We start from the raw sequence: 27252 nt of genomic DNA, 5'->3' as shown, positions 1-27252 counted from the left end.
TTCACCAAAAAAAGAATTAGAGGAACAAGTTCAAGTAGAAGTTGGAACATCTCTATGCCTTAACATGAATTAATATGCCGAGCAAAGATATATAAACACCAGGTAAAAAACTCACAATGAATGGTGGCACAGAAAAATCTTGAAAAACTGAAGACAAATTGACATAAACTACTACACAATATCTACATTTCTTCCGCCTTCTCTCAAATCATCTATGGTACTTATTGACAGATATTTATAGAGGATGGACATATCCAAAACAATTGTTAATTAGGACTTTTTCTTCATGAGGTCACTTATCATTTATCAAGGCATGCATCACTAATGAGCATGAGTCTTCATGGTTATCTTCCGGTCATTAGATGGACTAGAGCATGGTTTTCATAGAAAAAACCAACATCCCAATCCTCAGTTGAAGATGAAAGTGTCATTAGTGCAACCACTATAGACCTCATGCTTGGCCTTAGTTGAGGAGTTTCTTGTGTACAAGCTTTGGCAAGCTGGATAATCTGCAACCAAATCAGCCATAATAGCTTTTTAGAAATAAGTTTGATAGTCCATAATTTGCATGTTTATTGTGAATGAGAAATCACCTTCCGGACCGAGTCAAATGGGCAATTATCACCAAGTCTAGGGTCCACAAGTTTACGAAGATCTTCTTCTGAATCAGACTGGCTAAGAACATCTTCAAACTGAATCATATCAATAGATAAAATTTGGGTAAATTCTCATTTAAGCATTTCTCAAACTACATAAATAGTAAGAAGAAGAAGGGCAGAGTAATCAACCAAAGCAACAAGTCCAATTGATTTAGGAACATATTCATTTGTCTTGACAATAGCTTCCTTCCCGGATATTAGTTCATAGAGGACTACTCCAAAAGCATATACATCTATCTTTGGGGAAACATCACCACATTGAGCATATCTGCACACAAAATGCTGCATTCAGTTCAACTATTTTTTGTACAAGTCACAAACCCACGCAACGTTGGAAAATGTAATATAATTATTTTATAAGAAGAAAATGTAAATTTTTAGGTTAAATAGTATATGTGTTATATAAAAGTATTTTCTATTTTAGCATTTATTTTTCTTTCCAAATATATGTATAATGCCTATATTATTAAAAATTGAATTTTAAGGTAATCTCTTAAATATTTATCATTTTTATTACTTTTTAGAGCCTATATCTCTAATTTCTAATACCTACTTTCTTTGTATGTTTTTGCCTAAAACTTAAGAGTTTGGCCTAGTAGAATAAAAATTCCTGCTTTTCAACCCAAAAATTAAGAAAAAAAATTTTGAGCCCAAAACTGAATAAGAAAATCTATGAAAAGAATCAATTTAAGACCCAAGTAGTCCAAAATAGACCAAAAGTGCACCGAAATAGACATAAGGTAAATGAAATAGACCGAATTGGACCAAAGTGGACTGAAGGGAAACGAAATGGACTGAATGGACCAAATAGACTGAAGTGAACTGAGTTGGACTGAACTGACCGAATATATTGAAATGGACTGAATGAACCGAAGTTGATGGAAATGGATCTAAATGAACTGAATGGACTGAAATGCTAGGTTGAAGTTGTTTAGAAGGATCCATACAACAATAAATACTATGTTTCAGTTTTTAGATTTTTTTTATGAATAAAAAATGGATAGGGGGCAACTTGAGTTGGCTTTTAGATATTATATAGATGAGAGATTTGAAATATATTTCCTATTAGTGGTATCTTGGTATATACCCAAATATAATGTCCACAATTTAAGCTCATCCATGGAGGAGGAGAAAACTAATTGATTTTCTTTTTCCAATCTAAACTTAAAGGATTGTGTTTATAGATACTGCTTCTTATTCTTTGTATGATTCAGATAATGAAGAACAAAGCTATCCTTGCAGCTAAACACTGCTAAGCAAAAGCTACCTATCTTGTCTACAAAGTTAGCAAAAGAAAGACTCAAGCATGTAAGCGCAGTAAATGCACCAGGGGTTCAGTGTAATTCTTTTTTGTTCATGAATATGTAAGACTAATTACACCATTTTCTAATGTGAAAATTCAGAATTTCTGTTTCAAAAGAGTAAAAAAATAAATAATGAAAAGTTCAAAAAGAAAAAAATAAAGAAAAAGAAAAAAGTAAATTCTTACTCTGGAGGCATGTATCCGAATGTACCCACAAGACGTGTGGGCAGCGAAGTACTTCCATATTCAGTCAATTTTGTTAGCCCAAAATCTGCAACCTGTACCAAAAAGAGTAAATTTTGGAATAATGAAAGTTACTTCAGTGACACCATTAAAACAAAGAAGGAAAAAAAGAAGTGATTTCAGTGTCTACTACATCAAAACAAGCACTCTCACTACCTTTCCCCTGAAGTTCTTGTCAATTAGTATATTTGCCGATTTAATATCACGGTGGATGTAGACTGGAATAGTATGCTCATGGATGTATTCAAGTCCTCTAGCTGAATCCAATGCAATTTTCACTCTAGTTTGCCATGGCAATGGATCCCTCCCTGAAAACCAAAATATAATATACAGCCATGAACAAACATTGATAGAATGAGATGTTCACTTCAGGAAGTAGATGCATTACAATTCTCACCTGAGCCGCGCAGATGTTGACTTAAGTTGCCATTCTCGATATACTCATAAACAAGGAATAGGGAGCCTTCAACACAATATCCTATTAAGCGAACCTGCATGAAGTTTTAACAGAGAACCAAACAATCACTTTAAGATAATTGAACAATGCTACTGGTATTTGGGCAAAATAGGCAATTTGATATTAACTAAGCAATCACAGAAAGCAAATACAGGTTTGACTAAAATTCCTGTTTCACGGTAAGTTTTTAATAGTTATCTCTATCCCAAGTTTAAAGCTAGCTTTTCTCATCAGAAAAGTGTCAAATCAATGAGCATTATGTCAATGAAGTTCAAATAATAACGTAAGCCAAGAACTTATGCATGTCATATACATTAACTTTAGAATATGAATCATAGGTAACTAGTTACAATATTATTGCACAAGGTACAGAATCCATCAGCCACGGATGAAGATGATTCTGACTGAGTTTTCTAATGTATAATCTGCTCTAAATTCTCAAACCAAGTTGGCACGAAACCTCAGTTAGTAGTCAGATTTATTTTGACTTTGATCATGTTAAATCTGCAAAAATAAATTGAAGTGATGAATAAAATTACAGGGAAAGAATATTACCAGGTTCAAGTGATGAACATGAGTTAAAACCTTCAGTTCAGCAAGAAATTCTTTTGATGCTTGCATGTCCATCTTCTTAATTGCAGCTTTCTGCATGATAATAGGAGGAAAGAATCATTAGAATAATGGTTTTAATGACTAAATTTACCATTCCTTATAGCTTAAGCTTTTGGGATTAGTAGTAGCTTATCATGATATTAGAGCAAGTGTGAAAAAATTGCGTGGTTTCTGAATTGAAGAGGACTATTATGACATACAATGTTTTGAGTTTATATGATTTTATTCTTAAGTTCTGACAATATGGATGTCTCTTCCAAAATGCCAAGAAATTTTATATGGCATCAGAGATGTTCGTGGACCTTTAAAGGGCTCATGTTATATCATGGTTTGAAACTTTGAATGGAATATAGGACTTGGTTTCTGAAATATGACAGCAAGACAAGAATGTAAGATTGAACAAACCTCTCCTCTTAGTTCTGCATAGTAAACGGATCCAAAGCCACCTTGCCCAATCTTATTATCCTGGCTGAAGTATTCAGTAGCTTTTGCAAGCTCTTCATATGAGAACTCAACTGATTTGTAAACACTACTACCTGTAAGCCCCTGCGAAGGAGCACCAGCAAAAGCAGCTGATTCTGAAGCTTTCTCCGGGATACTTCCAGAACCTATTTCATGGGATAAGGACATATCAATTACTAAAATGTCAATAATTAAAATTTGACATCTAATAGTGTACAAAATCTATGTCATTGCAAGAAAGAACTCACTATATATGATTCTAAATTTTGTCCAAATGTGAGAGAACCATGATCAAGCAATGCTAATTATGATACTGGTGATAGACCCTTATGCAATCTTTATATGCTTTCCCATTGGAACCTAAAAAAGTTTGACTCAATGACGGATGAGCTAGTAGGGCTGTCAAATAAGCCTTGATGTAACTAAACTATAATCATGGCCATTAAGGCCTAGGCAAGAGGTGGTGGCCAAGAAACTAGAAGGCAATAAAGCAATAGGCACAAAGGGATACCTAGCTTTGAAGTTTGGCTCTGCTTTTGAAGGCATTCAGCGTCAACATCTTGAGGCATGCCTCATTATAAGGCTTTATTAGAAACACAATTGTGGTTGGATGCATATGGTAAATGGGGTGTATGTTTCATGAATTGAGGCAATTCCCAGAACTAAGCTTCAACACATCCAATGTGCTATAAAATGAAGGTGTAAACGCTCTTACGTAACTGATTAAATTCTTTGTGTCCAATGATCCTGTGTTGAAGCTGAAGGAGTTAAAACGGCAAGAGGTGCAAAACGACAACAGTGACAGAGAGTCTAAGTGTAAAACGGCAAAGAAGAAAAGGAAAGGAAAACGCACCGTTTGATTTAGTAGGAGTTAGTTATTTATTGTGCCACCTGTCATTGTATTATTGGTAGAAGGTTTGAGAGTTAGTTTGTGATTTTAGGCGCCAAAAGTCTCAGCCTCTGTTTTCATGTATATAAGTAGATTGTAGTTGATTTTGTGACTGCTTGTAACAAATTCTTGATTAGTGAATACAGTTTTCTTTTCTCTCTCGAATTTTCTTTCCAAGCTCTTCGTGATTTTCTGGTTTTACATCCTGCTTTTGAAGTATCTGTTCTTCCAAATTCAGGATTCTCAAAAGTTGAGATATAAAATATATGTGATGGATGAATATCAAAGCATGGAAAAATATGCAGACGAAGAGCGTGTTCCAAAAATATATTTTTGAATTCATGACAGTAAATTAATTTGCTTTTATCACTTATCTAAAACATTCATGACATTTAACTCTTATCATTACTAATATAGAAATGGGTGACACTTATCATGATCATTTTAAATTTTCTTTCTAAAAATAAATACAATCGATGAGATAGTTCATCAAAGCAGAAGTATTACCAAGTCTATGTCGAACATACTGGTATTGGGATACTGCAGGGAGAGTTGATGCTTCCACAACCTTCTTTTTCCTTCTATAAATCCCCAAATACAGACTTAAAGCCAAAATTGAAGCACCACCCACTGCTGCTATAGATATGCCAGCAATGGCTCCACTTGAAATACCTGCTTAGAATACCACCACAACAATGTAAGCTTGAAATTTTTGGAATAATAGTTAAGTGATTAAATCTTCTCTTTCCTATTAGTATAAGCTTTTGGGATAAATGGTAGTTTATGATGATATCAGAACAAGTAATCCTGAACTCAAACCCTGTCTCTAACTTAAGCTTTTGGAATAAGAGGTAGTTAATCAGAAATAACACCAAGGCCCATCTCTGCCTATCATGTTCAATCCCATACAGCAAAAGGGAGGACAGATAATCAACATTAAAGAAATTTTCAGAGAAGACTCAATCACCTGTTCTGCAAAAAACAGGAAAAAAAGAAAAGAAAATGGTATGTGATAATTAGTCAACTTGAATAAGTGTTTGAAGCTTAAAGCAGCAATATAAAATTCGTCTCAATTTGAGAGCATGTCAAGATGATATGACTTACTTTAGAGGTGGATAGTTTCCGTATTCATCTGCAAAATAAAAATAAGCCAAAGCTTCAGAATGATTGCTAGCAATGTTTATACCATGAATAAGTGAGATGCTTTGAAGATCAAAGACCATATAGCTACTAATATATGTTATGCAGCTGGAGCAGATTGTTCAGCCTAAGTTTTTATCCTACATGTTCTACAACAAAGTAACTCAGCAGTATACCCAAAAGGATTTAACTAATACATCCACTTTTTATAAACAAAAATACTCAGTTATTTGGAAACAATTAATGTGCCTCTAGTGCGTCGAACTATTCAACTATAAATCGTGACATAGCTTGTAAAGCCAACATTTATGTGTGTCAAGGTGGTACTCATATTTCACATGTCCCATCTTAGAGCTAGGGTGTTATTGTTAGAACGCACAAACCTAACCTAGATCTATGGGATACATGCACAAACAAAAAATCTGTGGAATACCTATACACACACAAATGCCAAAATTTGCGCAGTTCACTCAGAATTAGGACTGCGTCCACGTAGCTAAGAGTTATAACTTAACTTGCATATTTTAGTGTTTACAAATGAAATGTTAAGTTTAAATCTCCCCTTTCCAACTTTTGAATTAAAAATTAAAAAACACCCTACATCCGCAAAGTTGACAATTTGACTTTGTTTTATTATGATTTATGACAGCTATAAAAGGAGTTACAGGGATACATATGTCAGCCCCATTACTTGGGCTATAGGACAAGTAAAATTACAATTATAAGTTTATAAAATTAATGTGTGTGTTTGGCATGTTTAATTTTGCCAACTTATTTTACTATTTAACTTATTTTTGGTACTATTCATAGGTCTCACTGCACTTTTTGATATTATTCATGAGTCCCACTATACTATTTCAGCTAACACTTTTTGGTATTATTCATGAGTCTCACTATACTATTTCAACTAACTTTTATTTTTATTTATAGTACTTTCAGCAAAAACTTTTTAGTTTTAACAAAATAAGTGAACCCTAAACAGAAATGTGAGATAAAAAGTTCAAAGCAGCTTATTTTCAAGAAGCTAAAAGTAGAAGTCTCCAAGAGAGAACTTCACACACATATACACCTAGATTAGACTAGAGTAGAAATTTTATCTTGTATAAAAAAAATAAAAAATAGAAACTAAAAGTTATATTATTTAAAATAAAACTAAGACAAAAGATAAAAAGCAAACAAACACACCTAGTGTATTGTCAAATATTGGAAATATATCCACTAATTGTAACTACACCAATTTTTCCCTTTTTTATCAGCCTCCAAACTTCCAACATAACTAACACAGTAGATCAAACTCCACACAGATATTACATCACCTTACACTAGCTTTTCTGAAGAAAACAAACAAGAAAAATAAGGCCTATAATTCTACCAAATGTCCCCACTTCACTAGAATTTATTCGGTACAACGGGAAAATAGCCATGCTATCCTCACCGCCAATAATAATAAATTATTTATGCCAAGAACCTGATAACTCAACTTACACTTCTTGATATTTTCAACAAAAACTTTCATGATTCAAATCCTAAACCCCCAGTTATCGATGTAAAATTATATATATCTTTATTATGTATATAAGAGGATTCACCTCTTTCAACTGGACTTTTATATGGTTTTAAAATATCCTTATTAATGAAGGGTAACTTCATTTAGAAATACAATCATGTCAACTAATAAATTTCATTTTGAATTCAAAAAGAGAATTCCTAAAATTTAGAATTTTTTTCCTTTCACGTTCAAAAAAGAAATTACAATTACTGTTTATCTCTAAAGTTTATCATTTTTATTTGTTTGAAAAATAAAAATATATATTTCTAAATTATAATAGATGCAAATTATTAAATGTAGAGATATAAGGCCCAGGAATGTATATTGGGTCATGGGCCTTGTCCAAGGACGTTTAGTAATCCGAGAACAAGGAGATGTTAGTGAAGGAGTACAAATTAGTGAGTTATGGAAGGACTATGACCAGAAAGGTTTATGGAGGTATTCAAGGAGGAATGCCTCCTCGGACTAAGCAAAACAGAGGTCAGAAGGCCCGATTTGCCATCTAGAGCAACACTCCAGGCGACTCTATTGAAAAAGATAAATATTGGGAGGGGGTAGGACAAAGGGAGGCTGAGAAATATCTAAGAGAAAGCTGTTACTACTACATTGAATACTCTGCAGCAAACTCTCTAATTGCATTTATGTGGAGTTGATATCTGAACAGTGATTTTTAGCCTTACAACTATTTCCAGGAACTTCAGGAAGGTGCTGATGGGATTAGTATCTAAGCCAGCAATCTGATCTATACGTGAAGGGCTGAGATGAAGTACTGAAGGGGAATATAAAGAAGAAAATCCCATTGTAAAGGGATCATCAGACAATCTGTAGAAAAATCACTATGCACTCAAGAAGTGTAATTGTGGTTAAGTCTAAGATAAATACATAAGAACCACCTTCCTTGGACATTGCCGAGGAGGATTTTCCTTACCCAAAATTGTTCATTTATGCTTTCAAGCTACAACTAGCCTATTATGATCGTTGTCGAAACTCATTAAAGTTCAGTTTTTAGCCCATCCTCTACAAATTCATTATTTTGGGCTCTTTGGGCCTTGGTCCATCTCGTTTGGGCTTAAGGACGAAATGCTGCCCTTACATTAATCGTTACCAAAAAAAATAAAAGAGTCTCTTACGCACATACTCGTGCTCAAAGGTTAGTATATATATATTGTCAATTGTAAATTTCAAAAAGTTTACTTAATCATTGAAACTCAAAAGTCTTGTATGAATTAACACATTTTAGTATTTCTAACATGGGTCCAGTTAATGTGTATCCTTAGGGCATACATTAACTATTCATTTTGGGAAAGTTTTTACAGGGAACATGAAAAAACTGTCAAATCAGTTAATTACTTTTTTTGTTTTTCCATAAAAACAAAAAGTTAATTGTAAATTCAAAGGTTAGTATATATATATATTGTCAATTGTAAATTTCAAAAAGTTTACTTAATCATTGAAACTCATAAGAGTCTTGTAGTTGAATTAACACATTTTAGTATTTCTAACATGGGTCCAGTTAATGTGTACCCTTAGGGCATACATTAACCATTCATTTTAGGAAAGTTTTTACGGGAACATGAAAAAACTGTCAAAACAGTTAATTACTTTTTTGTTTTTCCATAAAAAGTTTCCTAAAATGGTTTACTAATATATACCTTAAGGGCACACGTTAGTAAATCCCTTCCAACATATACATCCAAAGTTCAAATCCACTTCCACTGGTTGCAACTAATGGATTATTAAATAAAAATAAAATAAATCCTAATCTCCACTCAACGGCACACCGTTTATCCCTGTTCTGCCTACCCAAAGGTACTGCCGTCTGCCGTTTAGATGCTCAAAACGAGCCGCCCGAAAAAACGGGACGAGCCCTTTCCGTTGATATTCTTTTGGGCCATAAAGGTTGATATTCTGTTTTTCATTTGGATTAGAGAGTAACAATCAGAGCCGTGACTTTGTTCTATCAAAAATCAAAAATGCTTTTCTCTAATTCTCTCTCCCCACTGGAAAGGGCCCAAGGAGGCAAGGACACAGCTAAGACTTCATAACAAAACAAATCCCCCACAATGTTTTTGGCTTCTAATTCCAAAACTTCAATAACTTTGATAATATAATAGTAACCAAAAATGTCACCATCACTTGTTATAATGGAAAGCTTCTAAAATATGAAAATTACCAATAAAATGTCAAACTAATCAGCCAAAACTAAATGATTTTTCAAAACAAGACACTCCTAAAATTTGAACACCAACTAAAATATTAAGTACACAATAAGGAGTAATTATATAATGTGGAACCCGAATATAGGGCATATATAATATACAGTTTGAGCAATAATTTTTCATTAATAAATGGGATATTCATCGAATTTCATCAATTTTTTATTAGCTGCAACTTGGCTCCAAAATAAGCATAATTCTTTAGTCATGCCGCATTAACTTGTACACAAAAACTAAAATAGGTAATGATGAACGTCATTGGATTCTTGTGTTTATCTTTTTTCCCGAACATGTTAGAGTTATAGGTTCAGGGTTCCAAACATGTCGCATAATCCTAGTCCATATTGTACCAAAAAATTTAGTCTTATATATTAATTGTACTAGTAGTCCTAATTTATATTACAATTTTGTTGTAAGCCTAAGGTTTAACCTACCTAGTATTATATTAATAAATAAACCATATATATTCTTCATGAGTTGTTTAGATTGTATCGATCTTAAAAATTAAAATAAAAAAAGATTGTAATATACAAAACTCAACAGTAGTATGTAGCTGTTTAAGATTGCAATAAAATGCTACGATAATCCCTATGTGTTATTTCTCTCTCACCTATTCTTATTTTATTCTTAATATTCTTATTTTATATTTTAATAAATTTTTAATTAATCATGATCTTTTCAAAAGCATACGTATATGATTCAATTATCAAATAATTTTTTGTTATCTGCTTGTCCATATCAAAGCTGTTAAGCATGGAATACGCTAAAAGCAAAATGATATCTTCTTAAATAGATGGTCCTATACGCAGTGACTGTAAAATGTAAATAGTAGTCAATACCGTGTTGACGAGGCCAACTCAGACTGGTCCTTTTTGACTGAAGAAGGTAGAACTCAGACTGGTCCTAGTCTTCAGTGATTGTCATTTTTTGAACAAGCCGAAATGCCAACCAAGAAAAAAGTACGAAACTCAGTGATTTTCATGATTCATTTGCCTAACTCTATGGTGTCATCTTCCACTGGCCGTGAGTCATGGAAAATAACAAAATTACTATAAGCTTTCATGTGGCTCATCTAGATTTTACTCTTTTACTCTCTGATCAAAACCTATACTGATCACAACCATACCAACCAGCCCAATCAACTTATGTTCACTCAAGCTTTCATTGGTGCCAACCCTTTTGTTTTTTTGTTTTTGTTTTTGTGAAGTGTTCAAACTTAAATCACACGCACACATGCATATATACAAGTAATAGAAAATGTCATATGTTCATCACTTTTTTTTACTATGACTTGTGACTTTGATTACTAACCTTTTGCCGGCACAAACACCAGACCATTCCCAGCACTGAAATTGGACTCCGGGTTGTACAACTCTAGCAAATGGGCTGGGACACCGGACTCCGCCGCCACGGAGGACAAATCCTCACCCGGCCGGAGTGGATACGTGGCAAACAACGCATAATCTTTTGACACGTCTCGGTCTCCACACGAGCAATTAACCGTGACATTGATTGGAACATAGTCCGGTATCCGAGTTGGTTGATAACTATTCACTCTTTGCAACCAATCCTTGTTGGTGAGGTTAGAGTATGGAAATTTAGCAATTGAGTCATAGGTATCACCAAATTGGGTTATGTAAGTAAAAGTGTGGCCCAAAAAGTCACCATTTAAGCAATCACATGAAAAGGGTACGTTAAGACGAATACCAGTGTTGATGCTATCTTTGTTAGTTACTTTGGGATTGTATTTGAGAATTTCAGGTACTTGTTGGCTAAAGAGATCGCTAATATATGATAGGTTTGTACCTTGCCGCACATAATATGAGGCTATAGCAAGGTGACAACCAGTGTTGCACTTGGCTTGGGTTTTGAGAATTAAAGAGAGAAAGATATGGAAGGAAAAGAGTGTGATTGCTAGATTTCTCTTTGGAAGTAGGATCATTTTAGTTTAGGGAGAGAGAGAGAAGTTGGGAAGTTTTGTGAGAGGTTGGAAAGCATTTGAAGATGGAAACATAGGCTGAATGGATTTATTGGTTTTGGGGTTTTGGTATGTGATGGAATGGTCTATTTTTGTTTATTTTAATGGGGGTACAATTCATAGTTTGTCATTGCGGTCATGCCTTACAGCCTTAGTCCATGATTAGTTGGTTAGAAAATTATGTCTTTAATGGGTTTTTTTTTTTAATTTAAAAATAAAATTTTAAATAAATAAAACCTTGAATTGTTTAGAAAGAAGAATTCAATTTCAGAGCGTTATAATGGGAAGAGAATAATTAATATAAAGTATCAAACCCTGAATTAAGACTGGGTTCTATTGGGTCAAGTAGGGAGATAGGCTTATTAAATTACTTTTGCCTAAAAAAAAATTAAAAAAAAAAAAGAAAAAAGAAGAAGAAGAAGAAGAAAAACAAGTCCCTAGCAGGCCCTAGTCTCACATACTAGCTTTTCTTTTTAATTCCTAATTGAGTCAAATCAATAACTTTTAAGCCCAAATCTCTCCTATTATATTGGTTTAAATTAATTAATACTCCACTAATCATAGAATGATCACCCAGTATTCTCATTTTTTATATGCTATTATCTTAGCCACAAATCTCAAAAATCAAAATCACCTTCACTCACTGTCAATGAAACCTCCTTGTTTGGAAGCAGCTATACTGTGACTAATGAGAAAAGGGTAGTGATTATTATTTATCACACACTGGTAATTGCATATTTAGTACTGTACACGTACATTCACTGTTTTACATGAGTTGAAATTAAAATTTAAAAACATGATTTTACAATTTTAACTAAAATAATGTTTGCAAAACACAGTTTTACAAATATAAGCTTAAACAGACTTGTAATTTAATAGAAAGTATGTATCAAGATTCTGTCATTCAAAAAAAAATGAATATAATGAAAATCAAAATCACCTTCACCCATTGTCAATGAAACAATCCTTATTTGAAAGGAGGTGTGCCGCAGAGAAAATTCTTAGATATTCTCAGAATATGGAGAATTAGTACTATTTCCTCTCATATTAGATTCCACCATGAATATAATAAGTGGATTCCACCATGAATATGAGAGAAAAAAGTATTATTCTTCATGTTTCAGGAATACTTAAGAATTACTAGTGTTGCAGTATCGGAACTAATGAGAAAAAGGCAATATATAATATGGGTTTATGCCAGCCTAACATAAGCCACAATTAAAAAAATAAAAATTAAATTAAATTAAATTAAATAAATCTAGGTATACTAGTTTTTCAATATGTCAGTAGGACTATAGTGAAGGCCCAACTGTTCTACACAGTACACAACTTTTTTTAGCCCAAACCATTGAGCTCTGGGCTTCCTGAGTGTTAAAAAACAGGAGTCCAATAAAAGCCCATAAAACCTGTCTAGTAAATGCTCTTATTTTTGGTCTAATTCCTTTTTTTTTTCTTTTTCTTTTTTCCCTTTACCTGAAACCAAACATTACAGTTTTTTTTTTTTTATTAATTTTATTTTTTGTAAGATATGAAATGAATACTTGTAACCCACTCTATAAATTTACAATCGACCCAAATTTTTGATGTTCAAGAAACTTTGGTCTCTCTATAAAATTCAATACCTAAAAACCTAATGAGGGGAAAAAAAATTATAGAGTTATGCAAGTTGAGAAGGATATATACACAATTTTTTAATCATAGATTTTCATAAGATCAACTCCATGTCTCCTTGAGTGGAACCCAGTTCTTTCTTTCTTGCTGCCAAATTCTTGTCCATGGCTAAGTCGTCATTTTTATGGTAGGAGCCAAGACTCACTGGCATCTAAAATGTTGAGGCAGTACTTTGCACCTTATATTTTGCACTTCAGACTTCAGAAGTTGGATTGCAAAGAAATTCTGTATTTTTTTTTTTTTTTTTAAGTGCTAACCATATGGAAATTGCAATTTTTAAGTTTGTAAAGCCATCAATTTAACTTTTCCCTTTAATTTGATAAGAATTGGGGCGGAAGGTTTTATTAAAATCCTAAGAGTGTTTATTAGTAATGGTAATAGTCATGTTACAATTCAAAAACTGGGATTTTAGTCTCATAATATATATATATACATATATATATTGAAATTAACTAGGTAAAAGGAATAAGCCATTGAAATACTTTCAATGAATAAATAATAACTACTAGAAAACAATAACTTCTAGAAAACAAATAATTGCCTAGTTCAATCTTGAAAAGACGGACAAAATTAGTCTCCTGAAGATGGTTCTGGTGCTGAAGATCATCAATATAGTTCTGGCGTTGAAGATGATTCTAGTGATGGTGATGGTGATGGTGATGGTGCTGATGATTATGATGAAAAGTGGTGAGAGTGAGACATTTGAGCACAATATACATTCAATTTATATTGTAAAAATGGGTTTTCAAAGCGCGCAAACACAATCGAGGCACAATCCTCATCAACCTCTTTGATAGCTTGGCAACAATCTTGCCTCAGAGAAGGTTTTTGGGTCCAAAAAGATTGAGAGATCTCGTACATGCATGTACTTCCTTCATCGTGGAAGGCTGAGAAACATTTTTTAACTTCAGGGTTCAATGGTTGCAATGCTGTTGGATGCTGTTGGCGACCCAACAAATTCGGAGGCCATATATTTAAATAAGTCTTTTTGTTATCACTTAAACTATTTAACTCGTGTTTAATATCATAATTTTTTTTATAACAAAACTCTATTCTTTTTATTATGTAATATGCTTTTTTTTTTTTTTTGAAAAAATGTTAAAACTATAACAAATTTGCTATAAAAACTGAAAAACACTTACAAAAGATGTTGTAATGAATGTTGTAGGGTCACAATTCGGGGGGTCCAGGCCCAACAAGTATGGGGTTCTGGCCCAAGGAGCCCGAGACAATGAATTTATAGAGAGTGGGTTACAGAACTAAGCCCTAACGAAGTGCATACTAGTTAACATTAGGCCATACAACAATTGAAAATAAGAAAATCTCCTTCATGTCCATTAGATATACGATCCGAGGAGACATAGGGGATGTATCTCTGTCCCTACTCAAAGACTATAGTTCTCACCCTCTTCTTCTGTTCTAAGTTCCTCCTTTTTTCCGTCCCCTTCTTCATAGGAACTCCCCCCCCCCCCTTATATAACCCTCTTGAAGTCATCAGGACCTTACACTTGTTGATCATCTAGACCTTCACTTAAGTGTCTGTCCCATCAACATCTCCTCCATCTTTCTGTGAGTTGTAGTAGCCAAGGTAACACTGTTCACAAGTCCTTTCCACATTAATGCGGCAGGAAAAGTAGCTGTCATGCATTTAATGTGGCAGCTGTAACCTCTCCCTTGGCATCCTACACTTTCCTCCCTCTTACGAGTTTGTGGGACTCATCCTTGTTACTAATACTCATTGGAGTGAATCCTTATACCTGGCAGAGTGCATGTTCGAGCCACATTTGGTACGTCTAAGGAGACGTTTCTCCTCAGACTGTCTTTTAAACAATTTTGGGCCCATAAGAATTGGGCCTGGAGCTCTTTTGGTACCCACACCTTCTCCTCAAACGTGGTCGAATTTTATATGGGACCCAAGGCCCATTGTATGATCTTGGGACTTTACCCTTACAAATGTGATTAGTAATACACAAGTTTTTGTATCCTAGTGACGAGTGAGACTAGAATGATGAATTATAATGAGATGTGGCTATTTATATAAAGCATATAGAAGAGTATTCCAACTACACTACAAGTACCCCTTTAAATTATTTTATTATCATTATCACTTAATTTTTTTTTATCATTATCAGGTTATCATGTAGAGGTAAGATTTTAATATCACTAAAATTCAATTTTGTAATTCTTTTTCCGATTCTCATCTTAACTCCCATAATTTAAAATAGCGGTAAAGAGTCTAAAGACATACATTTCATTACCATTTTTTCAATATTTTCTATTGATTATTGCTATCTTTTAATTTTTTTGAGTTTTTTATTTTTTATTTTTCCAAAAAGGCAGATTAAAAGAGTTGTTATTTATATATTAATATTAATTATCCTTAAAATAGTTCTAATAAGTAATAACAGCAAACAATGTCAACACCCATTTTTTAACTTATAAAAAATCCCCCTCAAACACAAAATATTAGCTAGAACCTAAAATGTGGATACGTGCATAGCAAAACCGTGAACTAATTGGGTTTGACTTACCTCTAATACTTTTTTAACTTGAATTTCCTTTTTGTTTTAATAAAAAACTGTCACATTATTTACTAATTAAATAAAATGTGAAAATTAAAACTCGCTATCACTTACAATTATGTATTTAAAACAAAATGAAATTTTCAATTAAAAAAGTACTAGAAGTAAGCCACACCCGAGCTAATTAAACACATGTCACACTTTTTTAAGGTTTTAATTTTTTAAATGCAATAATGTTTAAATCCAATTTATTTTTTAAATAATAAATAAATAAAATTATTTTAAAGAAAACCCTGCAAAACTAGAAGACATGCACAGGTGGGTTCCACACTAGACTAAGTAGACGTGGAAATCCCTGAAAATTTTTGTGACTCCCCCATGTGCCATGACCCAGAGATATTTTTTGCACTAATTTTTTTTTTTTTTTTTTTTTTTTTTTGAGAAGATTTTGCCTAAAAGTTTAATTGGAAGATATTTTTGTTGTTTGAGAGATACACTATCACAATCTGTATTTGCATATTTGGACTTTCAGGGAATTTGGTCTTATACAATAGCTAGAGCCTATACCTATCCCAAAGTCTTTGGAATCTCAGCTTCCCTTCCCAGCCCATTATATCCATGGAATCCTCTGCAATTCTCACACCCTCTCAGCTCCCTTATCTTTTCCCTTCAAAATCCAACAAAAAGAAAGCTTATCCTTCCTGGCCATGCAGCAAGCCAAGGACCTCTCAACCCACTCGCTTGCACTGCCAAAAGATGTATGTCCCTGGTGGGTATTTGCTATTTATATCTATGCTATGTGTGTCTGATATATATCTATCTCTACAATATATAAGATATGTACAAAGTACAAATTCAGTATGTGTTAAGTGTTTGTGTTTGTGTGTGTGTGTGTGTGTTAGTTATGAGGTTAATTTTCGTGACTGAATGCAGGATTTGGAGAAGCATCACCAGAAGCTAAGGGAGCCCAAAACCTCCACAATTTCTTCACTTACATTGCAGTAAGGATTGTCGCAGCACAGCTTCAGGTTCCTCTTCTCCCCTTGTTTTTATTTTGCTTAGCCTTAACTTCTTTGCATGAGTTGAATTATATGCTTAGGATGAGTGCATGAGTTGAATTATATGCTTAGGATGAGTTGAATTCATTTGTTTTCTTTTCAATGTTTAGATGCTTTTGTTAACCATCCATGGATTGTGGGGAATTATAAATCTTTTCAATGACTAAGGAATGATACTCTCTTTTCTTAAGAGTCAAAAGTTGTTTGTGGCTTATTAAGATGAAAGTGAGACTGAGTGCATATAATACTGCATCTAGGATTGGTTGAATAATTTATATTGGATAAATTCATCTTTTAACAGTTGCTTGCCAGAGCAGAGCTATAACACTGAGGCATACAAGGAGTTAATGGAATTCATGGATAGACACTCATTGAATGATGGGGACAAGTTCTGTGCCAGTTTGATGCGAGAATCTTCAAGGCATAAGGGTTTAGGTACGTTAATGATAAACCTATTTTCAATTTTATGTTATAACATGTAAGATGTCCTGGATTCTTACACAAACAGAATGACTATATATGTTATATTGTTGGCGTGTAAGATCTGACTTTTTAGAATATGCATGACTTGTGATTTGATCAATGGGATTCCACTATATTCTTCGTACAAACTATGGCATCTGCATGAAGCTCTTCGTATATTAGAGGTCAGTAAATTACTTGTGATGCTCAATTTGTTTATTTATTCACTAACTTATTAACATCAAGAGGTAATTCGGAATTTTAATATAGGTTCGATCTGCCTATTGTAAAAATGATTTTGAATGGGACAACCTGAAGAGAGTAGCTGTTAAGGTCAGAGATTAAATTTAACCTTTTTTCAGTTTTATCCTATTTATGTGTTTTTTTTGTTCTTCAACTTTTGTTTGCATTTTTTTACCTCCTTGTAGATGGTCGACGATTCTAACACGAGTATCATGAGAGATTATGTCTTAGAAACCAGTCAGGCAGAGAGCGAGAAGTAATCAATCACTATACCTGCTTCTCCAATTGTGATTGTGAAGTCCTGCTCCATAAATCCATAATGATTTAAAGAATTAATTGTTGAATTAATAGATATAACCTCATAATATTCAACTTTGAGGGCTCTAGCTTGTCTTCAGCATTGTAAGATGATCAATGTCCCAGAAATATTCTGAAGAGTGAAGACCCAAACAGTTTTACCAGAAAAATGGTAAACTTAAGATGATAGAACAGTTTAATTGAATGAGGATCAACATTTTAATTGGAGCCAGTGCCATGCATACCATAATTGCAGCAAATCAGGGTACACTCATGAAGACACGGAAATTTGTAGAATTGCCTCCAGTGTTCTTACTTTGTTTTGGTATTTATAGACAATTAGTAAGCATACAGTTATAAGAACTGCTTGAGAACCATGTGTTATCCTTTTATAAGATCACTTTGTTATTAATAGTTGCATTTTATCATGAGATGAAATACCTGGAACCATGTTATACATTATCTATACCATCAAACATGAAAATAGTAAAAAAGCGTTATTTCTATATTGCTTCTCTTTCATCTATAGATGTCTCTCCAAGCAAAGAAAAATGCCTAAAATTATATAATTTGTTAAAATAATAGTTAAATACTTAAATGATTAAATTTGTCAGTGCTTTTCTATCTTAATTTGTTTTATGTCTAGGACTAAAAGCAATGTTCTGGAAAGGGAGATTTAAAATCCTAAGTCCTAACCCTTTGCCAAAGTGAACCAAGGGAGGCCTTTGCTTCAAACAGTAGATTGACTACCAGCTTCACATCATTCTATAACAAAGGTAGGGCTGGTAGTCAATATAAAACAGTGTCCTGACAGCTCTTAGAAACGGATTGTCCTATAAGAAAAGTCTTTAAAATCCAATAAAATCAACGTATATGTTTAAAAGAAAAAGAATAATATGGTGTAACTTATCTGATAATAGCTTTCTGTCCAGAGTATAAGCCGTATAATATATACTATGGCCATTTGTTTTCCAAATAAGGAGAAACAGAATTTCTATGCAAATAAATACATAGTGGGAAAGCAGCAATGCAAATATTGTCCTCAGTACAAATATCTGTGGCTGATATTTACAGACATAAGCCTGCTTAAATTCTCGACTCATACAAAAACTAATCTATATTGAAACAAAATCATATCCTAAGGGTCTGTTTGGAATCTGTTTATTTTGCTAAAAGTACTGAAGATAAAGGTAAAAGTTAGCTGAAATAGTACCGTGAGACTCATGAATAATATCAAAAAGTGTAGTGGGACCTATGAATAATAGTAAAAATGAACTGAATAATAAAATAAGTTGGCTTTTTAATTTGTTCCCAAACGCACACTAAGAATCTCTTCAGACAAACCTCCTAATCTGTTCTTTCTCCGTGTTCCTTCAACTGTTGCAAACCAAGTAAAAACAAGGATAGCAATTAGGAAAAATAAATGACTTGTCTCTAGCTTGTGAGTTTGCTCACTCTTACTCTGTGAGTGTGTGCATGCAAGTGCATATAGAAGATGCGGCATGACTAATATGAAGTCATACTCCAAGGTCTGACTTTCATGCACAACATATTACCTTAACCAACCGATGTAGATCAGCTGAAGCATTGATATGCCCTTTGCTGAAATATGACTGAGCATATTCTTCTATATTCTCCAGCCTGCAATTCAGGGTTCAACATATTTCACGTTATTGAAGGCCAGAATTTCCATTGAAATTATAAGCAAGGTTTCTGTTCTTTTTCTTTTTCTTATATTTTTTGGGTAAGTTACACATGCATATGGCGAACCTTGAACACATGATCTCACCCTCCATATTTCTCCTACAATCAAAATTCATGCTCTAAAACCTACAAAATGATTTGTTTGGCCCCCCAATTAAATCCAAAAAAATAGCCACAAACTACCTGAGCCTTCTTTGTTGTATATTTAGGCAAGTATTCCCAGAATATTTCATAAGACAATTTATGGTCACTGGTCTAAGATGGGGCATGTCTTCCATATCAAAACAGTCATATGACGGATCTAATCCAATTCATGAATAATGTGTGCGAATCACGGATTTCCTCAAAGAATTGATGACATGATTAAAAAAAAAGGATCTCAACAGGAAGATTACCTGTATACATAATTCACCATGAGACCTCCACTTTGACGAAGACCTTTTTCTGATCGGTCTGCCATCCAATTTATTCTTTCAACCATCTGTCCATATTAAGAAAATCTGCAATAAATAGAATGAAATTTCCAACTAGGGAAACGTGCTATTTTTGGTTACCCACCAATTTTGATCCCTTACGTAATTGTAATTTCTTGCAGTTAGATTTTTTTTTTCTTCATCAATTAACAAATATGGGAATTACATATCACTTGAAACATATCCCATCCAATATCGACCCATGTCACTGTTAGTTTTGCCCTGAATATATGTTGCCTAGAAGGATATAGATTACATGTTATACCAATTAAGGTTGCATGACATACCGCTCCATTTTGCAAGTGAAAATTTGCTACAGAATCCAAAGCTTTTCCTCTTTTTTTCTCTTGCAGAAGGTACCTATAGACAGAAAACAAGTATCATTTATTATATATTCAATAAAATGCATAACAGTAAAAGCTAATGCAACAATTCAAAACTTTATTCTATGACATCATTTTCAATTCCCTCAGGTCTCACTCCTAGCTGATATTTATAATGTTACCTGGCACAAAGTCGAATTAGAGGGGATCTTAATGCTGAAAGCAATTCAGATGAATTGGTCCACTCATAATTTGCTGAATTCAGCAAATTCAGCATCACTTCCATACCATTTTTCCCAGTAGCAACACCCCTGCAACTCAAAATATTAAGGTTTAAAACATATGTTTCAAGAACATGAGAAGAAAAGTGGGATGTTTTGGTTTCTTTTAGGTAATAATCTTTATTGATATGAAGAATTACTTCATGTTCACGATGATGAACACAAAGAAACTAAAACAATACAATGAATCAAACAGAAAAGCTCAGAGAAGTATGAAACTCAAGAATGGAAGTACAATGTGTAAAAGTAAAACCCCAAGCCCTAGACCATTATTAGGATGTGCCAGGGGCAGTATCTTTCATGCTGATTGGCCCAAGGACATTAATGAAGAGTAATAAATTGCACAATCACTTGATTTTTTGAAGATAACCAGTTCAGCTTTAGTGGGGCTAATTACCAAGAATTTATTGGGAGATGGACCTGACTCCATAAACAGCTCCAAAAGTTTCACATTGCTTCTATCTAGAAGTAATGCAGTTCATTTTTATTTTAACAACTAAAGATATAGTTAAAGAAAAGAGAGAATCAGGTACAAAGGGATGTTTTAAAAAATAAATAAATAAACCTCCTATAGTTGCAATCTAATGTTCTGAATGTAATGTAGTTCATTGTAAAAATTAATCTAAAATTGACAAGTTTTTAGCGATGGACTACTACAGTTCTTCAAAGAAAGCAAGTGCCCAGGGATTCAGATCATTCATCTCATGTGCAGACATAAATGTAAAAAACAACCACTTTCCCTCTAAAGAAAAGAATAATCACACAACCATGGATCTAATAAGCATTTATAATCTCTTGATGAGACATAAATCATTCATTCAACTTAATGAAATAGCTTCATTTCTATGAATAGGCATATTGGAAAGAAGATGAAGCTCACTCAGATAAATCCATAAGTGCTTTTTCCTCCTCTGGTTCAAGTATGTTCTCCCAGAAAGCAGAACCAGAACTATCAACTGACGACAGTGACACGTCTTCTGCTTCAGCTAGCTTTGACTGAGATACCAACTTAGATAGGAGCCACTGCATGAACCCAGGGATGGGGCTGAGAGTTGCAAATGTCTGCGGAAAAAAATGAGGACAGTAAGTAATGTCAGGATAAAGACAGAAAAACCATGACTAGACAAATGAGATTGACAGCAGCCTTAAAGACATACATAAAATTTGATAGCACATTTCCTCCAATGTAATTTGATTGCATATGTGACATATATTGGACTTATTATAAAAATAAAACTTGAACAAAATTACGGTAAAGTTACTAGCTAAGCAGAAAGTAAACCGGTAAATCAATAAACATTATAATGAAAATACTAATCTCGATGAAGAAGGGAGCTAATATTACCACTGTGTTCACAGGATAAATAGATGATCAACACAACTTAATAGTTGTGTAGTACAAAGCTAAGTTTTTATGAACCAAACAAAAAAGAGCAATTAAAATCAATGGCCAAGAACAAAAATGATCCAAAAAGCTAATTAGCCATATATAAATAAACAAAAAACATTTAAAAAACAATGATTCTTTTGCTTGAAACAAGTCTTTGCTCTTCAAATTCATAAATCTCTATAAAGCTACAGAAATACTTACAGATATACGTGGCATTTCTCTTTTCACCAGTGTTATCACACGTTTAATAAGAAACTTTCCTAGGTTGATCCCTGATAAACCAGGCTGCAAAATTTCAAAGCATGCAGATCATGGACATGGAAGAAGACTATTAAAATGAAAAGTATGATATTCAGTACTCTAAAAAGCAATTAAAATAAGTGAGGATAAGAAAAGAATAATAAGTAGATAGTTTAGAGACTACAGATATAATTTACAACCATCAATGTCTCTATTTATCCATCAACTTTGGTAGTTACCAATGCTAATAAATTCCAATAATCAATGCTTATAATGTGGCGAACAATTTGGAAAGATTGCAGGTAATTTTCTGTGGGGAGGGCTAGGCGATGAATTTAAATTCCATCTTGTGGAATGGAATCATATTTGTTCTCCAACTGAACTGGTGGCTTGTGGTGAGAAAATTGGACACTTTTAACTAAGTTTTATTGGGTAAATAGCTTTGGTGCTGTGGGGAAAAAGATGCACATTTGTGGAGATGGGTTGTTGCCTGCAAATGTGGGCAGGATTGGGGTCGATGGTCCATGAAGAAATACCCAAGGTTGTAGTTTATGAGGAGTACTAAGGGGGTTGGGATGGATCTGTGGACTATGTGCAGCTTGAGGTAGGGGATGGTAATCGAGTGAGGTTTTGGTAGGAAAAGTGGTGTGGGAATCAATTTCTGAAGGAGATGTACCTGAAGTTGTATGCACTTGCAGCTGATAAAGGTGCCTCAATTAACACTTATGTAGAAAAACAAAATGAAGAGACAACACACTCTTGGAGTGTCATTATCATCAGAGATTGTTTTTTTATTAGTAAGTTACACATGCACCCAATAGGTCTTGAACCCACCTCGCCCTCCATCATTATTATGGGAGAAGGAAGAGTCAGTTGAGATATAGTTCATTGGTGTTCATGACTTTTGTAAACTTATGTTGCATGTGTAGGTACTATGGATCATCTATTGTTACACTATGGCATTGCATAGCATTGTGGAACCTTTGTTTAATGGTGTTTGGGGTTTAGTGGATAATGCCAATGAGTGTTGTGGATTTACCATCTGGATGGAAGAATTGGTTTGCCTCCCCTTATGCCTGATGTGGACACCATGAAGAGAGAGGAATCATCATACTTTTGAAAATGAGAAAACCTCAGTGGTTCATTTGAAGGCGCTTTTTACTAGAATAATGTTTTAATGATTTAGTGTCTTCAGTCAGAGATATTCTATAGTGAACTTCACTGATTCTCTCTCTTTTGGATTGTAATTCTCATTCTTTGTAATTCTTTAGGCTATCTTATATATGCATCCTATGTATATAGGGTAATTCCTCTACTTCAATAAAAAATTTATTACTTATGAGTAAAACACTTGTTTGATTACTAGAAAAATTACAAACAGGTTAAAAAATAAAACAAACAGAAATGGAGCAAATAATGAACAAAACAAAGAAAATTCTTTCAAAGGTAGACGGCATACAAAGTAAAGACAATTTTTATCTGCCAAGATTTCCAATGAAAAGAGTTCAACATGGAAGTTAGCAACATAAGATGTAAGCAATAAATGGCACGGAAGTATGATAAACAAACCTAAAATTATGGGACACTTAAAATGCACAACTGAACTTGCATCAAGAAATAAAAATACCACAAAAACATCAATATGATATCTGTTATGTGTTTCCATTATGTTTTATAAGTTATACCATACCTGAGTTGATGATATAGAGTAAAATAATGCACATGTTGCCTCACATTCAGATATAGGAGGATCATCCCACAAAACTTCCTATCAGGCAATAAAATATGTTAATTATACATCACCGATGGAATAAGATAAGGTTAAAATAAATAAATAAATAAATAAACCAACCTGTATCGACTGAGCCACATCTTTCAGGAGTGCAACTTCAATAAAAATAAGGGGTTCACCTGAATCAAAATTCAGAATCAGACTGCATTGATCAGTTATACACATAACAAAACAAGATAACTCAAAATATTTTAGTACGACTTTTCCAAAACTAATTTCCAAGTTAATTGTCATGTAAAACATACAGCCAAAAGCAATTGAGACATTGACACAGTACGAAACCAAAACTATTGCAAAACAAGATTGAAGAAAAAAAAAAGCCTAGGAATCAGCACCTAGATTTAACTAGAATTGGTACCAAGCCATTGGAAAAAGTTCCAACTGCAATTTTATTCATCATAGCTTGTCTCCATAGGAGTACAACAGCACATTTATATGGACTACTAAAACTAAACCTGAATTCTAATTGACTTAGGGAATTCCAATCATTCCAACCTAGGTAACTAATAAGATCGAATAAAAAATCCCAATTGACTCCAAAAATTAAACAAGAGTAAATTATAATATATTCTTTGCTCTTCCTACATTAGCCATCCAAAAAAACCTATGACTCCATGATATTAGACATAATTTTGCCTATCACTATTACTGCTAAATTGCAATCCTGCTATGACAGATTCATGCTATTGCCTCAATAAATGCAGACTCAATCTATTTCAAACTGGTCGAACCAATGATTATAAATTTATAAGATATTTCTGTACTATTAGGGCATGTTTGGATGGAGGGAGGAAGGAGGGGGAGTGGAGGGGAATAAAGTAGAGTCAGTTGAAAATAGGCTAATTTTGGGCTAAATCTACTCTACTCCCCCTCCCTCCCCCTCAATCCAAACGGACCATTAGTAAATTGGCAAAACTGAGAAGTTGCAATGACAACAATAATCTATATGATGCAATTTCAGACTTACTAATAGAAAACTTGAAATTTCTGTCAGACATCTACCATGATACTTGATAATAAAACAAAGTCTGGGAAGTAAGAGATCAATATATCTGATAATGGCAATCAACACTTACGAATTACAATGCATAACCACTGAATTGCCACAGGACAAACAAAACTAGTATGAAATACATGACTATTGAAGATAAGCCTAAATCAACAGATACAGAAACTAGTACTATGAGAAGCAATTTTGAAAGGGAATGCTAACCAGGTATTGCCGGATGTAGATATCCAAAACAACGACGGCCAACACCCAGCCTTCTCTTAAGATCTATAAGATTGCTGATTGGATGCACAGCCTACACAAAATATGCTTATTACAAACAACGAAAGCTATACCACACAAATTTTAAATCAAAAGGAGTGCAACACGGGGAAGAGACAAAACACCTCATAAGCCACAATTTTCTCCAGCAAAGAAGCAGGATCATCCCATGTTATTTGGTGAAGCTCTAAGGCAGCAGGACTAAGCCACGTACTAAGTTTCTCCTTTAAATAGGAGTCCAATGCTCGCAAAGATATAATATTTTCCTCTCTGCGTATTTAAAGAAACAATTCTCCTTAATTATGATGTTAATTATGTTGTTCACTGTTTAAGATATCTCAGAATTTGAAAACCCAATATGATGAATTGATAATTTAATAAAAATTTATCAAATTTAAGCTCCGATAAAGACACCAGGTCCCAAATTCAAAGACCCTTTACATCATTTAGCAAGTTAGATTTTTCTCCAACCTAAACATTACTAGCAGCATCCAACACGTTATTGCTGTAAATTCACAATGCATCACTACCACTCTTAGGATTTGTCACTGCTGTTTCTCCCAATTATAGTGTATGTCTATTTTGATGAAGTAACCTTATGACTATACAACATGGAGCATAACCTTACGCGAGAATGGATAGAATATCAGCTCGAAGAACAGTCAAGACCTTCAACCCTCCGGGATGAGTGTTGAGCCGCTCAAACAGAACTTCATACACCGGCTTCAGCGCATGCCTCAAATTACGCTCAATACGATAGAAAGCAGAAAGCAAGGCTTCATCTTCTACTCCAGTTGGCGATTCAGCATTCTCACCTAAACCTACAAAAATTTCCCACACCAACTCAATCTCACAAAACATTAACAACAACAACAACATATCAATTCAAAACTCACCACTAGGTACTTCAAGTCCAAGATATTGCTTAATCAATTGGCGAACTTGCGCCCTATTAAGATCATACTCTTTCGCAAGCAATAGAAGTAATCTCCGGCGGTTTTCATGATCAAGGCTAGAATAACCCTATATTATCATCTTTCATCATAAGAATTGCTACCAAAAATTTTCTAATTAAAAAAAAAAAAAAAAAGCATTAATCACAAATTATAAACTAACCTCAGAAAATTCATTAAGCACAGAATCTAAAACCTCAGTTTTGTTCATCGATATAGCCGAGTGCATCGACTCTCTCACAAGCTCAAATTCTCTGTAACAATAATATCGATTTATATAAAATTCAAGAAATTGAATTTTATGCAAGAAATTAAGAATATAGACCTTTCAGTGTTACTCGAGGCATTGAGATTGTTGTTTCCTTGAAATTGCGAAACGCGTGGACTCGATCGGTTTGGTTGAGAATTCTGTGCCATTTGATCGACTTGGTTCTGTTGAATTCAAAAAATCGGAGAGTGAGAATTTCAAGTAGCGAAATGCAGTGAGAGAATTTGGAAAGTTTAAGAGTACACTTATACAGTGAGAGGAGAGAGAGTGAGCTTTGTAGAATCGCTGGGTCTCATTCTGGTTCGCATCAAAATGGCTAAGCCTTTCTTGTTCATGCTTTGTTAAAAAAACAACGTAAAGTGCAATTTCTCTAACAACAGCTCTCTCTCTCTCTCTCTCTCTCATTGACCGTTGATAAATCGATTTCCAAAGCCGCCCACATAATTTCGGTTCCGTTTCGAAACGTCTTGTTTTTTTGGGGGCCGTTCTGAAGTTCGAACAGGCGCGTGTTTGTTGCAGAAAACGGGGTGTCGCTGATTTGGAAAACGACAATAAGTAAAAGGATGGGTGAATGATAAATTATGTTTTATATATTTATTTATTTATTTTTGACAATTATATGTTAAAAGTTTAATTTGATTTATCTGTGTATATATTAAGAGTATTCAGAACGCTAGTTATTACTTTTATGTCCTGTAAAAAATATCCCTAAATTAATTTATCAACAACTTAAAAATGGGGTTAAAATAGTAAATTGGAAAAAAAAAAAGTTAGTTATTACTTTTTCTACTGTCAAA

General features: G+C 33.7%; 3 protein-coding genes across 3 annotated transcripts; 1 reads left to right on the top strand and 2 right to left on the bottom strand.

Moving 5' to 3' along the window:
* Nucleotides 1-65: 65 nt before the first annotated feature.
* Nucleotides 66-11472, bottom strand: LOC115991071 (lysM domain receptor-like kinase 3). Its single transcript, XM_031114820.1, has 12 exons — nt 10842-11472; nt 5730-5757; nt 5425-5432; nt 5133-5300; nt 3680-3882; nt 3218-3307; nt 2603-2696; nt 2362-2513; nt 2149-2240; nt 789-927; nt 594-692; nt 66-509 (listed from the first exon to the last, which is right to left on the bottom strand). Exons 1-12 carry the CDS (start codon nt 11470-11472, stop codon nt 345-347), a joined length of 1869 nt encoding a protein of 622 aa, XP_030970680.1. The 3' UTR covers nt 66-344.
* Nucleotides 11473-16201: 4729 nt separating this feature from the next.
* LOC115988814 (chaperonin-like RBCX protein 1, chloroplastic) lies at nt 16202-18223 on the top strand. Its single transcript, XM_031112428.1, has 6 exons — nt 16202-16470; nt 16635-16729; nt 17077-17194; nt 17390-17406; nt 17492-17554; nt 17650-18223. Exons 1-6 carry the CDS (start codon nt 16320-16322, stop codon nt 17722-17724), a joined length of 519 nt encoding a protein of 172 aa, XP_030968288.1. The 5' UTR covers nt 16202-16319; the 3' UTR covers nt 17725-18223.
* A 789-nt stretch (nt 18224-19012) lies between these two features.
* On the bottom strand, nt 19013-26961 carry LOC115988445 (malonyl-CoA decarboxylase, mitochondrial). Its single transcript, XM_031112017.1, has 16 exons — nt 26707-26961; nt 26513-26619; nt 26351-26441; nt 26131-26257; nt 25863-26055; nt 25360-25504; nt 25178-25268; nt 24025-24083; nt 23863-23940; nt 22134-22217; nt 21423-21604; nt 20444-20572; nt 20226-20298; nt 19861-19946; nt 19318-19402; nt 19013-19138 (listed from the first exon to the last, which is right to left on the bottom strand). The coding sequence occupies exons 1-16, from the start codon at nt 26788-26790 to the stop codon at nt 19109-19111; spliced, it is 1644 nt and encodes a 547-aa protein (XP_030967877.1). The 5' UTR covers nt 26791-26961; the 3' UTR covers nt 19013-19108.
* Between the last annotated feature and the right edge of the window lie 291 nt (nt 26962-27252).

The sequence above is a fragment of the Quercus lobata genome, chromosome 5, assembly GCF_001633185.2.
Source record: "Quercus lobata isolate SW786 chromosome 5, ValleyOak3.0 Primary Assembly, whole genome shotgun sequence".
Classification (NCBI taxonomy): Eukaryota; Viridiplantae; Streptophyta; class Magnoliopsida; order Fagales; family Fagaceae; genus Quercus; species Quercus lobata.
The sequence above is the reverse complement of the archived record's forward strand: the minus strand, read 5'-3'. Positions and strand labels throughout refer to the sequence as shown.

What these genes read in the sequence shown, in the direction of transcription:
- LOC115991071 (XM_031114820.1), bottom strand. Translation starts at nt 11,472, where the DNA reads ATGATCCTACTTCCAAAGAGAAATCTAGCAATCACACTCTTTTCCTTC. An exon ending in GTATGTTCGACATAGACTTG is followed by an intron (nt 3,883 to 5,132) that starts GTAATACTTCTG and finishes CCCATGAAATAG; the next exon opens with GTTCTGGAAGTATCCCGGAG. An exon ending in TTCGGATACATGCCTCCAGA is followed by an intron (nt 928 to 2,148) that starts GTAAGAATTTAC and finishes TTTTGTGTGCAG; the next exon opens with ATATGCTCAATGTGGTGATG.
- LOC115988814 (XM_031112428.1), top strand. Translation starts at nt 16,320, where the DNA reads ATGGAATCCTCTGCAATTCTCACACCCTCTCAGCTCCCTTATCTTTTC. An exon ending in CCAAAAGATGTATGTCCCTG is followed by an intron (nt 16,471 to 16,634) that starts GTGGGTATTTGC and finishes GACTGAATGCAG; the next exon opens with GATTTGGAGAAGCATCACCA. An exon ending in TGAAGAGAGTAGCTGTTAAG is followed by an intron (nt 17,555 to 17,649) that starts GTCAGAGATTAA and finishes ACCTCCTTGTAG; the next exon opens with ATGGTCGACGATTCTAACAC.
- LOC115988445 (XM_031112017.1), bottom strand. Translation starts at nt 26,790, where the DNA reads ATGAACAAGAAAGGCTTAGCCATTTTGATGCGAACCAGAATGAGACCC. An exon ending in ATGTGGCTCAGTCGATACAG is followed by an intron (nt 23,941 to 24,024) that starts GTTGGTTTATTT and finishes ATTGCCTGATAG; the next exon opens with GAAGTTTTGTGGGATGATCC. An exon ending in ATCTACATCGGTTGGTTAAG is followed by an intron (nt 19,139 to 19,317) that starts GTAATATGTTGT and finishes GGTTTGCAACAG; the next exon opens with TTGAAGGAACACGGAGAAAG.